This window comes from Corythoichthys intestinalis, chromosome 2, assembly GCF_030265065.1.
Source record: "Corythoichthys intestinalis isolate RoL2023-P3 chromosome 2, ASM3026506v1, whole genome shotgun sequence".
NCBI classification, from domain to species: Eukaryota; Metazoa; Chordata; class Actinopteri; order Syngnathiformes; family Syngnathidae; genus Corythoichthys; species Corythoichthys intestinalis.
In genome coordinates this window covers 43,664,928-43,686,214 of record NC_080396.1, presented here as the reverse complement: position 1 = coordinate 43,686,214, position 21,287 = coordinate 43,664,928, and the positions used below count along the sequence as shown (strand labels likewise).

Here is a 21,287-nt window from a genome sequence, read left to right as displayed (position 1 = left end):
AAACGTAAGCTATTTAACTAAAACTCAAACAAAATTTAGCGATAGAATAGTAGCACATAGCGATAGATCGGCGATTCATACAAATGCTGTATGTTGTTTTTTTCTTTCGTTTTTTCGTACGTCCGTGGGTCCGCAGAGAGGTGTGCCGTATTCCGGTCGTGGACCGCGGTCTGCTAACTGAGGACCACGGGTCTGAATGCTGGTGTTTTAATGATGATACATCCTTGCCAGTTATTTATTTTTTTTGCTTGAATTGTTAATTTTGAGATTTGGATGAATATATAATTTCAACTAAATAAAAATCAAAATGAATTTTTAAAAAAAATCACCCCCACCCTTTTTTACAATTAAAAAAAAAATAAAAATCATAGTATTTAACCCATTGCCTGCCATTTAAAACAATAAACGTCAAATTAACTTAAAATGGAAAGACTGGCTGTGAATTCTTGTTTCGGTGCCATTGACGTCGATATACTGCACATCCAATCCATTTTGACTGGGAGGGCCTGGCAGTGACTATTCACTAGCAGCCTCTTCCAGTCAAAATGGATTGGATGTCTAGCATCATCAATGGAAGCCAGTGAGTTAAATGAGTGCCCCACACTTTAAATATTCAATTGCTACCCCCTTTTTTTGAGTTAACAAAAGCACAATTGAGACAGTTCACGTAATTATGATTTATTTCCTCCTTTTTTGAGCAGTCTGAAAACAATCATGCTTGCATGTATTTGCCCACTTCTATACAATCAAGGCTGAGATCCAGTATGCAAACACTGAAACTATCATGATCAGTGTGAGTAGTACAGACTAAAGGTTAAATGAAAAAAAAAAAAAAAAAAAGAAAAAAAAAATCAAATGGCGATTATCATTTAGAAATTTCAATATCATATGGCAGCTGATGAAAGTCAGTAACTATTTCCAAATGATGTGTGCAGTGCAGGCTTCATAAAATGGTTACTTATTGTAAACATTTTAAAAATCTAGTCTGTACTGCATTTATATGTTGCAAATTGATGTGTGTTAAATAACTTCATGATAAGCTTAAGTCTAATTTGTCATCCTCATTGTATGAGAAATATTTAACAGTTTCTTAGATATCAATGAATTTTCTTGCTGCAGAGGGAAAAAAAATCATTCACATGATGCAATGACAATAATGATGATAATAATCATCCGGGTATGGATTCATCCTATCTACTGAACCAGTGTGTGCTGACAAAGTGCGTTCTGTCAAAATAAACAGTTTTATCCAAACAACCTGCAGTGTTATCCAAACATACAGTAATACGTTATAACATGTTTGATACAAATTACGCAACATTCATGATCACCATACCATTAACACAAATAGAAAAAGGAATTACAATCAATGTAGCCTTTAATTCTTTCAGTGCTGATTTAGAAATGAACGTGGAGTTTCGCGTGAATGTTCAGATCCAGAACATTGCGACAGTACGTTTAGGTAAAGAGATTTGAAAGGTAGAACAAAGATTGTAAGAATGACAATTGTGGCAGTAAACAATAAGCATCTATGAGGTTTATACAAAATGTTATGGGACTCATTAATTTGTCTGTCAATGGTGTTATACAATGGTGAGCGTGGGTACTGTACAGAACACAAAAATATGACAGCTCTTTACCCCTTTCTGTGGCAACAATGCTAACAAACAGCACCCTTTTCCCTCACTAATTATCTGTATGAGAAAGACCAAAATTAACACGATGGACTTGCGGTGAAGCAAAGTGGTCTGGATTAAGGACACGTTCAGTTCAAAGAAGAGGTTTTATGTGAGGGCAATCAGTGCATTCCGAAGCTATACTAAAGCCTAAAGTTAGTCTCGGTGAGACTTTCAAAAAGGGCCCAGGAAAGTCCCAGCCTCTATCGTCCGCATCGCTTCAGTGTCTTGACGGTAAGAGAGAAAGACAGGACATCATCGGTAAAGCAACGGCCAAAAATCAGGGCGCAAAGCAATCAGTGAATGCCTTGGTAGTGGCAGTGTTGATGATAGGAAGGGCTCAATGAACAGAAGAGAAGAGAGGGAAGACCAGGTCACTGTTTGGCTATGTCTCCTTTCTTCAGGATGATCTGTCGTTGCCAAGGTGCGAGCTTGGTTTCGTCGTAACCTAGGATCCTTAGTCGCTCCTGCTCTGTCTTCTCTTCTACTTCCTTGGCCTGTTTGGCCTCCTCCTCTGCTTTCCTATATGCATTGAAGAGGACAAAGGTTAAAATTGTTTTAAGAATATACAGTAAGTGGCTTACTTATGAATTAGCCCTATAATTCCCAACCACGGTATTTTGCCACACAAGTGTAAGATCATCATGTTATAAAATTATTATTCATTATTTTAAAATATCCATACACTTGTGATGTTTCATTTTTTTTAGGGCCACTGGTGGAAAGGTCACCTTGACTTGAATCAATATTCTTCATTGCGGAGTTTTATCTTGCACATCTAACATGACATCACTTTCTTGATGCCAGAGAAAAGCCATCGTTGTTGGCCAACATTTGCAGGTGGGTGTCCTAGTAACCCTTTCAAGGACAGTGGTCAGCTATACAGAAGTTACTTAAGACTATTAACACTTTATTGAGCAATTGACCATTTTTTTGTCATCTTTTTTTAACGTAGAAAAAAAAAACTTAAATATTAGCTATTATTATTATGGTGATAAAAAAACTATCATTTTATTGTTTATTCATTCATTCATTTTCCATATTTTATATAATTATACCCTTGAAAATTCATTGAAACGGGCTGTGAACGCACATGTTTCTGTGCCATTGATGGCGCTAGACGTCTAGCACTGTCAATGGCAGCTGAAAAGTTCAATGTTTGCCCTGCAAAGGCATAAAAAAAAAAAAAAAAAAATCATAATTCATGCGTGAAAGGGCTAATGCAAATAATATTTGGCCATTAAAAGGTTACATACAGTATGCTGCAGATGTATTTCAAGGGAAGAATGAAGTAGTTATTTTTTGCTTTCTAACGAGCGCAGAAACACAGCACACACATTCACCAAGTCTATATTGTTAAGGCATATACAAATGGAAATGGCTTAAACATAAATTGTAATTCAAATGAAATATTGATGTAGTACATAGCTTTGTATCCAATCATATTATTATTATTTTTTTTTAATCAAATATTTTTAGATTTTGATGAAGACAAAAAAAAAAAAAAAAAATACTGCGGGGACATGTGTCCAAATACCGATACTTCTACTCTCAGTTTCCCAAAATGTCAGACCTGTCAAACAATAACATGGACATCATTTTAAATGATCGAGTATGTATTGATGGCAATTGTTATTTTCTTACCTCTTTTGTTCCCTGTCACATCAGGAGGGCAAAAGCACAAGGGGAAAAGGTGTAAATATCAAAAAGAATGTACAATGTTACAAATGATAATTTCATAATTTGGTCAGAACACATTCATTTCCATCTTTTTCACTTATTGGCTGCCACTGACTGCGGTAGACATCCAATCCATTAGAACTGTCAGTTAAAACGGATTACACATCAATTTCCGTCAATGGCAGCCAATTATTTCACTTACAGCAATGTTAATAAGTCTTTCAGTGATAATTATGTTATTGAAAGAGAATATACATGCCACTTAGCCTTAGATGATCTACCTACCACCTCACACAATGATAGTACAACCCCTAGCAAAATGAATGGAATCATCAGTCTCGGACGAGCACTCACTCAGAGATTTTATCATGTATAACAAACTCCGATAAAAAGCTTGAAAAATAATGAATTTGTTCAAAAGTGCAACTCTTTAGCATTCAGAAACACTAAGAGAAATGAATAAAAACATTGTGGTGGTATGGAATCACCCCATTCTGAGGAATATGGAATCATGAGAAACAAACAAAGAAATAACAATCAAAACACATCTCTAGTATTTAGTAGCACCGCCTCTGGGTTTTATGACAGCTTGCCGTCTCTGAGACATGGAATTTATGAGTATTCTTCATCAATTTGGTAACTCTCTTTGATTGCAGTTGCCAGATCATCCTTGTAGGTCAGAGCCTTGCTGTGGACCATTTTTTTCCAATTTCCACCACAGGCTATCAGTTGGTTGAGATCTGGGCTATTTGCAGGCCATGGCATTGATTGGATGAGTCTTTCTCCAAGGAATGCTTTAACAGTTTTAGCTCAGCTGCATGATCCATTGTCATCTTGGAAAATCACAAACAAATTTTCAATTGAAAGCAAGGGCGTAGATTTGCATAGGGACTGTAGGGAGTCGAGACATAACACTACCAGCTTTTCAGGATGCTAAAATTGTCCCCACCAACTTTGAAGCAACCTTATTTGCATTACATACGTAATGAGTTCAGTTATATAGGGAATTTAGATTGTCTTCTCATATGTTGTAAGGATAGAATTGACCCTACCAATATTAAGCGAATTATTTTCATTATGTTTATGTTTGCTAATAAAAAACAGACATTCTGGAAGTTTTCAAAAATTGTTTTCTGAAAACAAGGGTTTGAATCAAACAGTGAACACCTGAACCAATGCACCTTAAAGTTATTATCAGTCGATATGGATTTATTTTGCATTGATCATTTAGCCCATCAATTAATTAGGTTCATAGTCTTGAGAAATGTGGCCCTTTGCCCCGTTCATCCAATCTGTTTGGTCTTATTAATGTCCCGTCCCCAGCAAAAAGTGTACATGCAGGTTATGCTGTTATATCGTCACTACAAATGTTGAGACCAAACCTACGCCCATGATTTAAGGGATAAGAAAGTTGTCTAAAATTTCCAATGTAAACTCCAGCATCATCAATTTGTCCAATGCAGATTATTGACTCTTGACAAGGTGATGATGCTGGAACTTTTGTTTGCTGCTGTTCCAGTGATGTTCAAAGTGTTCAAAGATGACTGCCTGAAGAAGATATCAAAATTCCCTCAGTCCTTGATAATATGGGCCTGCATGTCAGGCAAAGGCACTGGGGAGATGGCTGTGGTTAAATCTTCAATAAATGTTCAAGTTTACATTGAAATTTTAGACAGCTTTCTTATCCCTTAAATTGAATTACCTTTGTCATTTTCTAAGATGACAATGCATCATGCCACAGAGCTAGAACTGTTAAAGCATTCCTTGGCGAAAGAATCATTCAGTCAATGTCATGGCCTACAAATAGCCCAGATCTCAACCCTATTAAAAACCTGTGGTGGTAATTGAAAAAAAAAATTGGTCCACAGCAAGCCTCCAACCTGCAAGGATGATCTGGCAACTGCAATCAAAGAGTTGGCACCAAACTGATGTAGAATACTCATCAAGTCCATGTCTCAGAGACTGTAAGCTGTCATAAAAGCCAGAGGTGGTGCTACTAAATACTAGAGATGTGTTTTGATTGTTATTTGTTTCTCATGATTCCATATTTTTTCCTCAGAAGTGATTCCACATGTATTTCCGAGCACTTGCTCTATAAAATTACCATTTACTGACCACCACAATGTTTTTTATTCATTTCTTTTAGTGTTTCTGAATGCTAAAGAGTTGCACTTTTGAACTTCAAGCTTTTTAATCTGAGTTTGTTCTACATGATGAAATGTCTGAGTGAGTGCTCATCCGAGACTGGTGATTCCATACTTTTTGCTAGGGGTTGTAATTACCAAGTAGTGGCGACAAGGGCATGATTAGGGTCCATCTGCCATTACTAATCTACAGAGGTACATCGTAGTTACTCACCTCTCTTCATCAATTTTTTTCTTCATCATGTCTCTCCGCCAGGCTGGCATCGATGCCAGACGCGCTGCCTCCTCGTCAGCCTGCCAGGGTCAGCAGAGTGGCAAATATTGTGTGAGTACGTCCTTTTAATGTACATGCCTTGCTTTACCCCATCCAATTATTTATTTATTTATTTTTTTTTGAAGGGTGGGGGAGAGTAGAGAGTAGAAGCTCAAGTTCTGTTGCCATCTTATAGTCTCTTTCAATAACCTACGTAAGGAGATTGATATTGGAGTAAGAATTTTAATTTTGAAATGCAATACATTTGAATACAATTATTTCAATTTACTGTATTTACTGTAAATTTTCATGTATAGTAAGCAGTCGTGTATTATACCCACCCTCAAAATAAACCTTTAAAGGTGAATTTTCTTTTACAATTGTTCTTTATGAATTCTCTGTGATTTCGTGTTTTCAGACACATTTTTGTGTGTCATACTGTATAAGAGTTCTCTTTCCTTGATAACAGTTTCATTTGTCAACACTCAGCTTTGGCCCGTATGTGCTTCTCAAAATGTTACATCTCGTTTGTATACTTACATACAGTATTTAATATATGCGTCTGGAGATTCAGTCGTTTTTGTTTATCCCAAAAAATGCATACCATGCATAAGAAATGATGGTTCATTTGTTCACAGTGGTAATTTTTCAACTACAGTTCCAAATGGTACTACGGCATACACTTGAAAAGACAGATGAGCGGAAACTGATTTGGTAACTGCTTGTTGCAGGCAAATAGTTTAATGATGCAATTATTCACCTGATTTGATTCCATCCCATCAAACCTGTATTGTATAAATCAGAAAGGGGCTAATACTGAAAGGAGGAAAGGTGATGCAATATAGCACCTGAAGCTGTGTCCCCGCCATGCTCGTTTTCATAATGTACATGGTAGCTGTTTAAACGGATCATGCTTAAACGTCACAATTATGAAAGAGCCCTTAACAAATGTGCCCTTTGTAAAAAACGTACTTCGTTATGTTGCAGTGTTATAGTCCCTTCCTTGAGCCAACTATATAAATAAATGGCATATTTGTATGCCATTTTCAACCAGTTGATCAATTAGAAACCTATGACATATAATTCCTAGTCAAATACTAATTGGATGCCACTTTTCAATGTTTAGGCTCGTACACTTACCGGTATTGTTGTTCCGTGACCTGAAAAGCCACCTTTTCTTCTCTGTGTATGAAGAGGCTTATGTTTATGTTAAGCCTCTACATTAAGAAGAATCAACTAATGGTAGCAATGTTTAACCAGTGTGTTCAACCACATTTTCTCTCTAAAATTAAACAGCTTAGTGCTCAAAGAATTGCGTGTAATGTGTGTTACGCATGTAGCAAACAGTGCACATTATTAAGTATTCTTCTCCTGTTTCTCTGAATCTACACATGACGTTTTCTCTGACCGCACTGACGAGTAACTGGAGCCTGTTGTCTCTTTTTAAACTGTAATGTGAGGAGCATAGAGGGCAGCCATCTTCAATTCTCTTTTTTTGACCTGACTAGATACATTACCCCAATGAATTTCTCTTGTTGAAGTGTTTCACTTGTCTTGGCAAAGGTAAATTCAGGTAAGATTATCTATGTCATAAATGTTTCATGATTCCCCTGGGAATTAAACAGCCGCAAAAAAAAAAAAAAAAAAAAATTAAAAATGACCTGATGCATTTGCAGTTAATATGATAAAACATTAGCATGCAAATATTTTGTGGCCAGTGGATCAACACTACTTACTGTTCTTGTGTGAGTCAGTTGACGTTGCCAGCAGTCTCAAATGAGTACATTTTGGAATCCAATTGTGATGTTGTTTGTCCATCCATTAAAATCAGGACAATTAAATTCAGTAAAGATTTACAGGTAAGTGCTATTTTTATTACAGTGATCCCTCGCTACTTTGCGCTTCAAACTTCGCACACTCAGTCCATTGCGGATTTTTTTTTCAATTAAGAAAAATGGATACAAATGAGCTGTCCCAAGCCTATCGCGTAGTCTCACTCTCCCTCCCTCCCTCCCTCCCTCTCCTTGCTCTTTCCTGGTCTGGCAGTGCACTGGAGTTGCTGATTTAAGTTAACGATGTTTGACAGACTGCTAAGGTTTGATCTTGCCAGAGACGCTTACCTCAAAGCGCCGCATGCATGCGTCAATCATCGTTCAACTTGTTAAACAGTTGCTGTGGCAACTCATTGTGTGTAAGTGAGCAGCTTGAGCGGATTTGAGTGGACTCACTCAATATAGCACTTAATAAAGCCAAGCATTTTTATACTTTTTTCTTGTTTCAAAATTATTCGATGGGACAGTATCATGTTTTAAAATGATCATTATTATTACATTTGAAGTGCTTAAAAACCATTTTATATATATACTGTATATTAAGGCTGTCAAAATTATCGCGTTTACGGGCGGTAATTAATTTTTAAAATTAATCACGTTAAAATATTTGACGCAATTAACGCACATGCCCCGCTCAAACAGATTAAAATGACAGCACAGTTCAATGTTCACTTGTTACTTGTGTTTTTTGGAGTTTTGTCACCCTCTGCTGGTGCTTGGGTGCGACTGATTTTATGGGCTTAAGCACCCATGAGCATTGTGTAATTATTGACAACAATGGCGGGCTAGTAGTTTATTTTTTGATTGAAAATTTTACTAATTTTATTAAAACAAAAACATTAAGAGGGGTTTTAATATAACATTTCTATAACTTGTACTAACATTTATCTTTTAAGAACTACAAGTCTTTCTATCCATGGATTGCTTTAACAGAATGTTAATAACGTTAATGCTATCTTGTTGATTTATTGTTATAATAAACAAATACAGTACTTATGTACCGTATGTTGAATGTATATATCCATCTTGTGTCTCATCTTCCCATTCCAACAATAATTTACAGAAAAATATGGCATATTTTACTGTACTGTATATATATGAATATGATAAATTATACTTTGGGGGAAAAAAGTGAAATAAACACGCTTGTGTGTATCTCTTTCCTATGCTAAATCTGAGTAAACACACACACACACAAATAAATAAATAAATAAATAAATTTTTTAAAAATTGGGGGTTGGGGGGCGCTACTTTGCGGTTTTTCATGGCGGGTTCTGGTCCCCATTACCATGAAAAACTAAGGATCACTATTATTATTTTTAAACACAAGGCATTTTGGTGATACGACCATAACAAAACTTAACTTACAAAACTAACTCAAAACTTTTTTTGTACATGTGTTATTATCACAATTGACTGGTCATTTGTGTAGTTGCAGTTGATAAAGACTTGCTGTAACCTCCTTGGGGCTTCTAAGCCAAAGGGAGCATGACAGCAGGAGTTGCTAAGAGGGTTATTTAGAGGTAATCTTGATGCTGGAAGACATAATGACAATAGTGTGGGATCTTTAGCTCTACATTGTACTGTCAGGGATTACACAATAAATTTTTGTCTCTTGGTATTGATCTGGCTTCCATTTTTGAGAACAGGAAGTAATACACAATACTGTCATCTTTTCACATGATGCTGGCCACCGAAGCTAAAATCACTTCTTCCAGAGTTGAACAGATCATGCAGGTTTACTTTTATGAATTATATTTTTGAAAACGTTTTCGAAATTTGGTTCAGTTTTTTGTTTTTAGAAAATGAATGAAAAATGTATTACCACATTATTTTAAGTAAGTGATGACTGCATTGCATCTAGGGCTATACCAAAAGAGCTCATGAGATTACATATTCACAGAAAATGTACTCAACTTTATTTATAACAGCAAGATACTAATACAAGATTAAATGACCGAATCTCTAACCACACAAATGATATGAAATAATAAATCTCACAGTGCAGTGACAAACACTCACAAAGATTTGTAATTTGAATGAAGATATTTAGAACATTAAATGGTGCTGTTTATTATTCCATACCTAAAAAGGATTTTGAGGTCTGACAAGTCAACTAAAAGTTGACTTTAAAAAGCTCTATGCTCACTTAAAAGCCATAAAACCCTTTTGAAGCCCTCTTTGCATATTGTTAATTCAAAGTGGAAATGTTCCGTTTTTATTTCTTTCTGTCAAAGAAGACATTTAAAAAAAAAAAAAACTCTTTCCTATGATGGGGAGTGAGGTAATCATAATAGTGGATATCGTAATGCAATAATTGCCAGGACAGGTATATATTTATAGTATTTACAGTGCATGCATCGTGTTAGTAAAAAAAAACAACTATCATTAACACCAGTTAATGGCAATAGATTTCTAATCCATTTTAACCTGGCGTCAAAATGGCTTGGACGTCTATTACTGTCAATGGCAGCCACATTGTTAAACAAGCAACCTCTTCTGTTATTAGCCATGCTCACAGAAACAACCTAAGCAAGTAAATAAATGGCAATTCAAACTTTTAACAGGAAAAAGTGCATCATGGCAATTTTCTTGTTTAATATATTTTTTGTTCAATAAAAATTCCAAATGTTGACAACTAGGGATGTCCCAATCACAGTTTTTCTGCACCCGGGTCACTTTAATTTTTGCCAGCTCAAAGATTTGATTTCGGCAGTGTGTTTAAAGAGTGACTCCTAAATGATCTCAAACACACTTTCACAGGCATTTGAAAACAATTTGTTTGAATGCATTAAAATTGCTAACCGGTCCATTACTCTTTCAACTCTTTAGGCCTTTTTTAAATGAGCCTTTGCAGACTTATGAATTTGTAATATCTTTCACTTTGCCCTGACTGTCCGTTGTGTAAACAAAGTAATTGTCTCATTTCATTATAACGAGCACAAAAGCTTATTTTTTTTCTGTCCCTCCATACACACACAGTTGTTGCATGAAAGTTCCGATGCTGCAATTGACAGGCACACAGTCTGAGTTCGAGTGGCTCTGTTACGGTCAATCAGACAACAATCCACAAGAAATGTGTTTCATTTGGCAAGATCTTTGTACTTACATTTTTTTTTTTTAGTATTAGGTCAAAAGAAAAAACAAAATCCGATCTTGTTCGCCAATAGCGATCAGCTCAAATTTATGTGATCATTGCCGCATTTCAATCACATGATCAGATTGGGACAACCCTATTTGTGACATTTTTGTGACTTTAGACACCATAGCCTTTATTTCATCCTGTACAGCAAAGTACTAGATTTACTTTGTGACTGTGAAATACCTCATGTGACATGGCCTAAAATTGAACACAACTTCTTACTTTCCTGTCTCAACTTATTGGAAATTGCATGTTCATTTTACTTTTCATGCTTGTTAAATGACAAAAAGCTCAGCTTCCTTTTCCTTCCAAAAGGCAAAACTTCGATCGATGTAACTAATGATTTCCTCGTTACTAAACTCCTTGAGTTCATATATCACTTTAATTGTATCGTCTTTATCATTTGCTAGAGTTTTATTAACTGGTTCTGCTGTGGTTTTAATTTCTTCAACTGGAACTGCTTGTCTTTCCATCTCTTGGTTTATTATTACATTAGAATTTTGTATGTTCGTCAAGCTCTGTCCCGCAACCTGCTGAGCATTCTGCTCATTTAATGGCATGTGCTCGTTGTCCTTTAAATCCGTGAGTGAATTTGTCAGTGGGTCTTGCTGGATTCTCTGTTCCCCCCATTGAGTGTAGTCCAATACACCATCCACAGCAGCAGCTGGTGACGAATATGGGGAATCTGATTGTGATGCTGGTGCAGTAGATGTTGGAGTGGGGTGTATATTTGGAGGTGGCGGCGGCGGCGGATGACCAGGTGGTGGTGGAAGTTGCTCTTCCATTGGAACGAAGGCCTCGGGAGACATAGAATGCAGCGAGGCTGTCATTACACCTCCCTTGTCATCGGAGTCCCCAAAGTACTTGACCTTGATGTCCTCGAATCCATCCACCCAGTCTCGCTTTCCTTTCTCAATTTCCCCCATTACCTCCTTGTGAAACTGCTTTATGACCTCCCATTGATGCCTACCTAGGCGATCGAACATCTCATAGCACAAGAGGTGGCGGAATTTGCGCTCGCTGCGAGACATGTTCATTTCCAACAGTTGGAAGTATCCTAGCATGAAAAGATCAAGCGTCAGGCTTTCGTAGTTCACAGGTGAGCCGTTGATGTGTGGCAAGAAGTGTTCAGGCCAGTAGATCATCTGGGCTCGACTCAACCTGCGAATTTGGCGACTGGGCACTTGGCTCATAATGGTCCTCCAATGACCAATCAGTTTGCCCACTACCTGCTTGGACTTCATGAAAAGTAGGAGCTTATCATCATCACTTTGGAAATCAACAATCCCCCCCTCCAAGTCAATTTGACTAAAGCTCTCCCAGCTCACATCCAAATTATTTACCCTTTTGCCAGTTCTATAAGATTCTGAGATGGTGTACTTGCGCCAGTGTTCAAGGAACAGGAAGACAATCCTCTCTTTCCGTGTTTCAATGCATTCCTGAACATAACTGAGATCTGTCTGTACCTCCAAACTTCTTGTTAGCTGATGATTGTTTAAAATGGGGTCTGCAGAAAGAACTTGGGTAAATTCGTCAATCTTGGTTTGAGCCATTATCTCAGTGCTTGCAAAGGTTTGAGGAACACAAGATGCCGCAATAACTGGCTCTTCAGCAAATATCGAGACCGACTTCTCCACCACAGGCAAAGTACCATTTGTGTGGGACTGACGTGGGTCAACAGAGGAACACGCATCATCTCGATGAACCATATCTGGTTTATTACTTGACTTGCTTACAACTGGGAGTGAGCTTTGACGTTTATACACCCTCGTTTCGTTGCTATTAGCAAACTGTGACTGAATTTCATAATTGGCCTTGAGGTTCTTCACTGATACTCCAAACTGCTTCATCTCCTTCTCCACATCTTCCTTTGTAGAGAAAGACTGAGAGCGTCCAATAATTCCCGTAACTGGGTCTGGCTGACTTACTGACACATTCTTTGCAATTTGTGGAGAGTATCCAGTGCTTATCAGTTCCAGGATGTCAATCTCTTTGCCCCCGAGTGTGGCAAGAAGAATGGCCATGCTCTTGAGTAAGGTAGAAATCTTGCTGCACCAGGCTGGAAGGTCTTCAGCTTGACCGTGCACCTGCTTTGGATTTACTGAAAAATGTCCTTGAGTGAGTGCTGCAGAAACCGGTAGAAGCTGATGAAGCTCCTGCTCAAGTTCTTCCAGCTCCTTCTCAACTTCTGAGACCTTGTGCATTACCTGCAGGTTCTCAATTTGCTTCTCAATGCGGTTGAGATCACCCTCAGTCATCAGTTCCCCAAAAGGTCCCAAAATAGCATTGTGGATGTGAGAGTAATGCCATTCCTGAGGATGGTAGTGGCCACTCGTCGCAAACTAAATCAGAGGTCAAAGGAGACCAAGAGACAAGAAAATGGAGAGGAGGGGATGGATTCCTTCAGCACTGAATTCCTTGTATAAACATTGCACATCCTTTAGGACACACTGGATCTACATGGATTTAGTGGTGCAATGGCACTGCCTCTTTTCATGCTTCATTTCAAGGGAAAAAAAAGAACAATGCGTGTTGCCCCTTTATTTAAAATTCAGTCTGTGTTAGTGTGTTTATTATCCAATAGAGTTGAATGATGTGTTTATGGTGTGTACATTTGCAAGTGTCATCTTTATGGAATTTAGTTACATTCCTTTGTGTTTTTAGTTATTTAAACAATGTCCTAAAAAGAGCTTAGACATGGCTGTCTATTGTTTTATTTTTAATCACTGTCCATTTGAAGATACTTTACACACACATTTAGTCACTGTTGAAGCCCAACATTAGTGCAACGTTGACACCCAACCATGGTATTAAAAAACCCTGGCTTTGTGGTTGGGAGTGCAACGGAGCTTGACATACAGTATTCTGTGTTATGATTAAGCACGGCTCACTCAACAGTCTGTATGCAAACAACATTTTGATTAAATACATAGATGTCAACACTGTACTGACATAAAGTGCACCTTTAGTTGCCGTTTTTAATATTTTGTTTAATAAGAGTGTTTGAACTGTAGTGTGAATGGGCTTGACATCACACCACTGAACCTGCATGTAGCAGCTTGAAACCAAAAAGCAGCCCCCCATCCAACACCGAATCACTCTGAAATGCATTCATCAAATGTTTGATGCTGTGATGGGCCTTGGACACAAGTCTTCACATCACTCCAAAGTTGCAACAAGAGAAAAGTTTAAAAATGCGTAACATGCAAAAGATACATGCATCATCCTTCAGAAATATCAAACACCGGGAGCATTCTAAACTAACTGAGAGTTAGAGCATTTCTTTCGCTCAACAGTCTTTTGTGGAAGTGTAAGTCCAGTACAATAGCTGTTAGTTTCATTTATACAACCTTGACAAGTTTTCCTTCTTTTAAGTTCATTGTACATTTTTTTAAAAAATCCTCAAACTGATAAAACTCAATTATGATAGGTCATGCTAACCAGGGCTTGAAATACAGTAGAACCCGCCAAGTTGCCTGGCACGGCCAGACTGTTCTCCCTGTGTTTTTCAAACACTGAGAGAATAGTCTGGGACCCAGCCCATTAACGGCCTCTCGAGTAAGTACTAAATCAATTGACAAATCAGATTCGTTTATTTGCGTGACGTGTTCTTAACGAACGACGTCACTCTTCCGCGTCGGAAGTCGTCTCCACAACACAGATGGCGAACAGGAAAGGCGAAAATATGTTCCAATCCACGGTAAAATCAGTTTTAAATTGCCAAAAACACATCGACACAAGTCATTGACAACAGTCTGTCTCGCGCTAGCCATGTTGAATAAACTCCGCTCTCCTCGTATGTTTACTTCCGCACGCAAGTCCCTCGTCCCGCCCATCGCTGATTCGTCCACTCCGCTGTCTGTTTGCTGTGGCTTGCTCCGCCCTAGAAATTTTATCCGCTTAATGGTGGCCAGACTCAATTGCTGGAACAGCGGTGAGTCTGGAGTACCAGGCTACCCGCTAAGTGCAGGTGAATTTTAGCTGTGAAACGTAACACGGCCACTCCAAATATTTTTGCGGGTTGTTTTTCACATCAAAATATATGCCAAGATTAATCAACAGTATATTATGTGATGTCAATGTTGTCCATCTTCTGTACTTGGCAATCTGTGTCAATTGTGATGTAACAGGAAAGCTGTGACCAAGGCTAGGTTCATACTACAGGTCTTAATGCACGAATCCGATTTTTTCGTGTTTTTCCGACTCGAGTCACTTGACGTTCTGAACGGGACAAGTCGCATAGTAGTGGACCATTTCAAATCCGAACTGAGTCACTTTCGTATGTGGTTCAAATCCGATCTGGGCCACATTTTTTCAGAACGTGACTGGCGGTCTGAACTGTCAAGACTCCCAAATCGGAATTCATGCAGCAATTACGTCAGCAAAGAGCAAGAGGCACGGAGGACGGCAGCCATATAGGCATTAGCGCCTAGCTTGAACTCTGCTTTTAAGCACGATGCGGGCTTGACCACAGTCATAAAAAAATAAAAAGAAAAGAATAAGCTTTACAATTTTCGATTTTCATTCTGTGCGCCGAATGACCAATATTTTATTATTGCACACATGGTCGAGTCGGGGCAAACTGACGCACTAACGTCATTTCACGCACACACGTCAAGGCTCATGTGTGTGCGTGTATGCGTTCTATCAGTCCATAACCCATTGGCATTGTATCAAATACTTGTTCTCCCCACTGTATAAACTTTGAATATAAGACTAAACGGGGATTATTAATGTGTTATTTGTGTCCTCTTTTTGGAAATCAAAATATGATCACTCTGGAATGACATACAGCTAGCATGTGTAATTTGTTTTGATGCTTCTGCGCATGCGGGTCTCTTTGCTGAGCGCATCTTGGACTGCGAATTAGTGCGCATGCGTGATACTTGAACTGTCTCCATGGACAAAGGCAGTCTGAACGGGCACGCCAAAAAACAGATATGGCAAAAAAAATCGGATTTGTGCATTACGACCTGTAGTATGAACCTAGCCTAACTGTACCGTGTCTGACTAGCGTTAGCAAGGGTCCCCTAAAGTTTAAGGTTTTCAACAAAAATAGTTAAAAGGAGTGCGATGCAAGACTTGCGAGACAAAACTTTGCTTTTATGTCAGCACAACAGTTTGATGTAACGTTCAAATCATCTATAAACATTAATGGAAAACAAAATATGCCAGCTCTCTGTAGCAGCCCAGTTAGCAACATGTCCTAAGTGGCGGTCATATTGGTGGGGTTCTTTTTAAACGCAATGTATGTCAATTGAAAATGAGTCATAGCTTGTCCATTCTCCAACTTTTTGAGGTTCACTTTCATTTCCCTCCGACATCATAGCATGTACAAGATACAAGATTTCAAAAAACAGGTCAAAAATATTCTAACATCGCCTCATTTCCACTGTTATGATTATACAGAATCCATTTTGTGTAGTCTTTGGTTCAGTTTAAAATTTAATAAACATTTAAACAAGGCCAGTGCTTTGCTTTAATTTTGAATGTTCCCTTTAATTTACAAAAATCAGAAGACATCGGGAATGTTCATACAAGCTTTAGAAATGATCAAATCCAATGCATGATTATCTTAACTTATTTGCAGCATAACAGTCATAGACATCAAATTCATTTGAACTTGGATGACTTTGTAATCATATTTCACTGCCATCAATGGCGCTAGATGTCTAATCTATTTTGACAGACAATTTGGATTTAACGTCTAGCACCGTCAATCGGCAGCCAGTTACACGCAAATTATGTTTGACGTGATTAAGCGCAGCAACTAGTCAATTATTATAAATAATCATTAGTGGCAGCCCTACTTCGGATTGGGAAGAAAAAAAATACTCATATTTTTATTTTGTGTTAGTTATGCATTATCTCATTTACTTATACCCACTGCGACAATTTCTAATAAATTTTAAGTCAGATGTCATGCATGAGCAACAACAACAGCAGGTAATCACACACACACACACAAAAAAAAAACACTTTCAAGTCAAGCTATGCAGCATATCCCATTTGCGTTTTCCATTCTTCTAATGCAAAACAAGCAGATCAAACGATCTGCTTTCAAATTGTTTACAATACAAATGGGATATAGCTAAAATGTGTCAACTTACCTTGCGTTTGTGCTCTTCTTCCTCTTGTACTTTGACTTGCAGCTTTCGCACCATCACTTGCCTCTTCCATTCGGGAATAGCTTTTCCCTGCTCGTCATGGGTAGGCACGAGCGCCTCTACATCTGCAAGGCTCGACTTTCTCCCCGACTGTTGTCCCGGTGTCCCTGCAGCACTGCTCCCATTAATTGCGGAATTGAAGTGCAGTTGCTCAAAACTCGCTGATGCCGACATTGCCTTGAAGGTTCCTGACCCAGGCGGACTGGGAGTTGGACTCGGCGTTGTGGGTGGAGAGGTGACTGACGTATTAGACGCTTGTGGGGATGAATTTTTGGGTGGTGGGCTACAAGTGCGAGTCTCTGGTGGAGATATGGTGTTGCCCTGAAGAAATATAAAAATTACATTCATTGTAATGACCAATAATTGCTTCATAACTCAATAATTCCTGGGCATAAGACTAAATATTATGCTTAGTTGAAAAATGTGGGCTTACATTGTTGCCTGTTGGTCCACTGTTTGAAAATACTGTGGTGTAGCCTTTACTGTGAGGTGTAGGCTTTAGACTCTTTCCCGCTTTGATTTCTGCCAGCAATTCCGAGTTGTCACCAGTAGGGGACATCATGTTGAAGGATTTTGTGCCTGAAAAAAAAAATTGAGTGATGCAGGAATGTTAAACGGGTCAGAAATCAAAACTGAATTGTGGGAAAGACACACAAAACACTTGGGAGTGACACAGTATTATAGAGTAAGGGTTGGTTTGCATGTTCAGCATTTCATTCAACCAGGCAAGTACAAGTGCTAGCACAGTAGTGTACATCAGTGGTATCCAACGACCAGGCCATAGAATGGTACTGATCCGTAGCGCATATTCTACCGAGCCGCACAGAAATAATAATTTATTTATGACCACATTCTGACCTGTGCTTCTTGACACACCAATCTAACTGCCTACTCTATTGACTAATCCAAGTAAAGATATGAGGAAGTCACTAGGCCTGTCGCGATAACAAATTTTAGTGTGCGATAATTTATGTAATTAATGTGACATGCGATATTATTGCGCCCCCCCCAAATTTTTTTCTTCTTAAACCAATTTACAATGACACAGTGAGAATACAGTATATATTAATAAATCAAGTACACCCATTTAAACGGGATAAATGTTTACACTTAAATTCAAAAATATTTTTTAAGAAATCACATCTAAAAACAAGACCATGCCTCTTTTAAGACAACACTATTACCACACAGAAACACAGAATAAATGTCTTTTTCAAGAAAAAAAAAAAAAGCACTTAATAACAAGCATTTAGGCAAATGAAAACTTTTCCCCCTCATAGCTTCTGCTATGGCGTTCCATGTGTAATATTCTGATTGGATGTTTTCCGAGGCACTCTGAAGCGCACGCAACGGTAATGTTGATTTGTCCATGTGACGCGGCAGAGACACAGGGCCCATATACAGTACTGTGCAAAAGTTTTAGGCAGGACACCTGCCTAAAACTTTTGCACAGTACTGTATATTTTTATTATATTATGTATATACAGGATATACTGTATGTATATATTTTCCCTAAGTGGAAGCTTCCATGATCCTAATAAATTTAATAATTAAAAAAATATATATACAGTACTGTGCAAAAGTTTTAGGCAGGTGTCCTGCCTAAAACTTTTGCACAGTACTGTACATCGGGCGCATCTTCGTTACGGGTCCGGCACAGCTCTGTGTTGATTGCGCGCCCCGCAGTACGCAAAAAACAGGCAGTACAGTCTGTACTCATCAGAGGAGCAGAGGGAGAGAGGTGGACTTGATTTGATTAAACATTTTTTTTTCCCGATTTTTTTTGTTGCTTTTACCATGAGTTTGCGACACTGTTTAATTAATTACCGTTATAAATTACATGATTTGCATAAAAAAACTCCCATTCCATCCTCATAGCTTTTGCTATGGCGTTCCATGTTTAATATTCTGATTGGATGTTTTCCCAGGCACCCTAAAGTGTACGCTATAGTGACGTGCCACAGGTTGAGGAAGTGTTGTTAGCGCTGTGTGTTAATAAAAACAAAGTTGTCAGCAAGTCATGTGTTTGATATCATTGCCAGAAAAACACACATAAGAGGACATATTGCAGCTTCCTTTTCAGTGCTGTCATTATAGTAATGATCTGCTGCATCATAAATCACTTTGTGACTTTCCACCTCCATGATGAAACGTTCTTCGTACATGTTCGCTGGTGTTTGAACGGTAAATACTGTAAGACACTCGGCTGTTGACTCCAGGCCTGAATCCACCCATTTTGACGGGTGCGTCTCCGGCAAAAATAGAAAATAGCCAAAACTATCCGGCACGCCGGAGATGGTCCGCAGTCAATCCGGAGCACTGACGCGGCCGGTATACGTTGAACAATAGGATATAGTGGGAACGGATTGGCTCTGACGCTATTTTTTGCCAGACCCGGACCGAACCCTGAACGAAGATGCATTTTGCCTAGTTGGTAACAAGAAAACCTTTTAACTTTTAACAGCACATCTGCTGCACACGAGGCGATAAATCGCAGCAGGAAAATTACCGCCTTAATTTTTATTTACCGTGCGATAAATGGAGTTATTGCATATTGCGACAGGCTAAGTCACCCTCCATTGGTGGCCGCCATTACTGTGGCGTTTACACACCTCAATAGCAGCCCAGCGTCAGTCAATGTGGACGGTAACGTTAGCTGCCTGCTGCTGGCTGTGTGCGGCACACCTCAGCAATGGCGGACTGGGGACTTCTGGTCGTTTTGCTTGGATTAGCTGTTGTCATAGAAATCAATTGGAGATAGCGTTTATATTTTTTAAATCTACTGTATGTGTGCTAGTTCTTGATAATGGCTTGTGATGCAGGTGCAACCGATTTGTTCCCAGAAATAATAAACCCACACGCTAGCGAAGATGACTGAAAAAGAGACATCTTTGGACAGCTTCTTATAGGGAAAAGGCCGTCTGCTGAGTCAGAAGAGGCCCCTACGCCAAGTCCAAGCTGCATAATATGTGGCCAAAAGTTAACAAACGAGGTAATGAAGCCTTCAAAGCTGCTCCAGCACATAGAGACTAAGCACCCTGGAATAATGGGTAACCCTTTGGAATTTTTTTAAAACAAAAAAGTGCGAGCACGAAGGACAGAAACAATTAGTGAGGGCCACCACATCAGGAAAAGCGAATGCACTGAGAGCATCATATCTCGTGGCGAAACGTAATGCTAAAGCCAAGAAACTTCTCACTATTGGAAAAATGATCATGCCTGCGACCAAGTAGGTTTGCTGTCATGATTAGAAGAGGTCGCTGTTAAAAAAGATTCAGCGTCTGGTGAGTTATATTTTCCCTGCACTTAACATTCATTTTAGCCGTCATATTTACTGTATTCATCTGCCACAGATGTCTGTGAAAAAAGGCCCACATTACACAGGTCCATGGTGCAAAAAAAGGTTTGGGACCACTGGTGTACATTACAAGAACGCAGACTCCCTTGTACCCCAGATTTTGGCATTAGCCATTTATTATAGCTCTCCATAGTGGTTAAAGCAACAAACGGTTCCTGAGTGATATCTATCCTCTTCTGTTGACTCAAAATTGCATCAAAATGCATTAGAGAAAACAAAGTTCACTTGAAAATCTTTATGGCATTCAGGCAGAAGAGAACCAAACATTTTACGAAACTAAATGAAAGAGGGTCTAATCATTTTACCGGATGTATCACCTGATGTAAAGGCGAAGCTGCTGAACTTTCAGTTTTAGCACGGATTGTTAGAAAATGTACGCATTCAGCTTCCACAGCCTCTAATCTGCTTAGGCTGAACAATGCAACAATTTTAGAAGGACTTTGGCTGTGACCTGTAATGCTAATCACAAAGAAACCACTTTTAAGGAGAACAAAATTATTTACTTTGACAATAAAAGCCCACATTTGGTACATTCACTGCCAGGGTAAATTTTGGATATACTTGTAAAGATGACAAAAACTGGTAAACATTAGCAAATGTCTAACACAAACACATGACCAGCAGCTGATGCGCACATTTATTGGATTAGATGTTTATCCAAAACAATCAGACCTATCTACTACAGAAGTTTTCTTTGGTCACTAATAAACATATTTTAGCGTGCCAATATTTGTCAAAAACAAACTGTAGCCAATGAATGCCTCACCTTAGTTACAGAATAACTTCAAATGAGTGGAAAGCCATCAGTAATCTCGAATTGCTGGATGAAAATGAAATAGTCCGCACGCAAAAGTGTTCCCTGTTGAGGCGACCTCAATGGTCCAACTGACCATAAAAGCCTAGCACCCTGCAACCCCTCCTCACTCTCCCTCGCTCTACTGAACTCTCCCTAGGGGAGGAGAAAGCAGCTTCCTATTAAAGCCCCATCATCACAGTCGGCGGAAAATCTAAAGGAATCACCAGTAACCGAAAGTG

The 21,287-nt window shown here is 38.7% G+C and overlaps 1 protein-coding gene across 6 annotated transcripts in view; it reads right to left on the bottom strand.

The window, feature by feature from the left end:
- Positions 1-801: 801 nt before the first annotated feature.
- The window catches only part of espn (espin), a 56,536-nt gene continuing 36,050 nt past the window's right edge, over positions 802-21,287 (bottom strand). For 2 of the 6 annotated variants that reach the window (XM_057824478.1, XM_057824511.1), the window contains 5 exons: positions 17,328-17,473; positions 16,838-17,215; positions 5,715-5,794; positions 3,321-3,332; positions 802-2,198 (listed from right to left, as the gene is read on the bottom strand). In XM_057824478.1, the coding sequence (XP_057680461.1) occupies positions 2,051-2,198; positions 3,321-3,332; positions 5,715-5,794; positions 16,838-17,215; positions 17,328-17,473 (764 nt within the window). In that variant the 3' untranslated portion in view covers positions 802-2,050. Of the gene's footprint in view, positions 2,199-3,320; positions 3,343-5,714; positions 5,795-16,837; positions 17,216-17,327; positions 17,474-21,287 lie in introns of all 6 variants that reach the window. The other 4 variants (XM_057824487.1, XM_057824503.1, XM_057824471.1 and 1 more) reach the window with 3 other exon arrangements.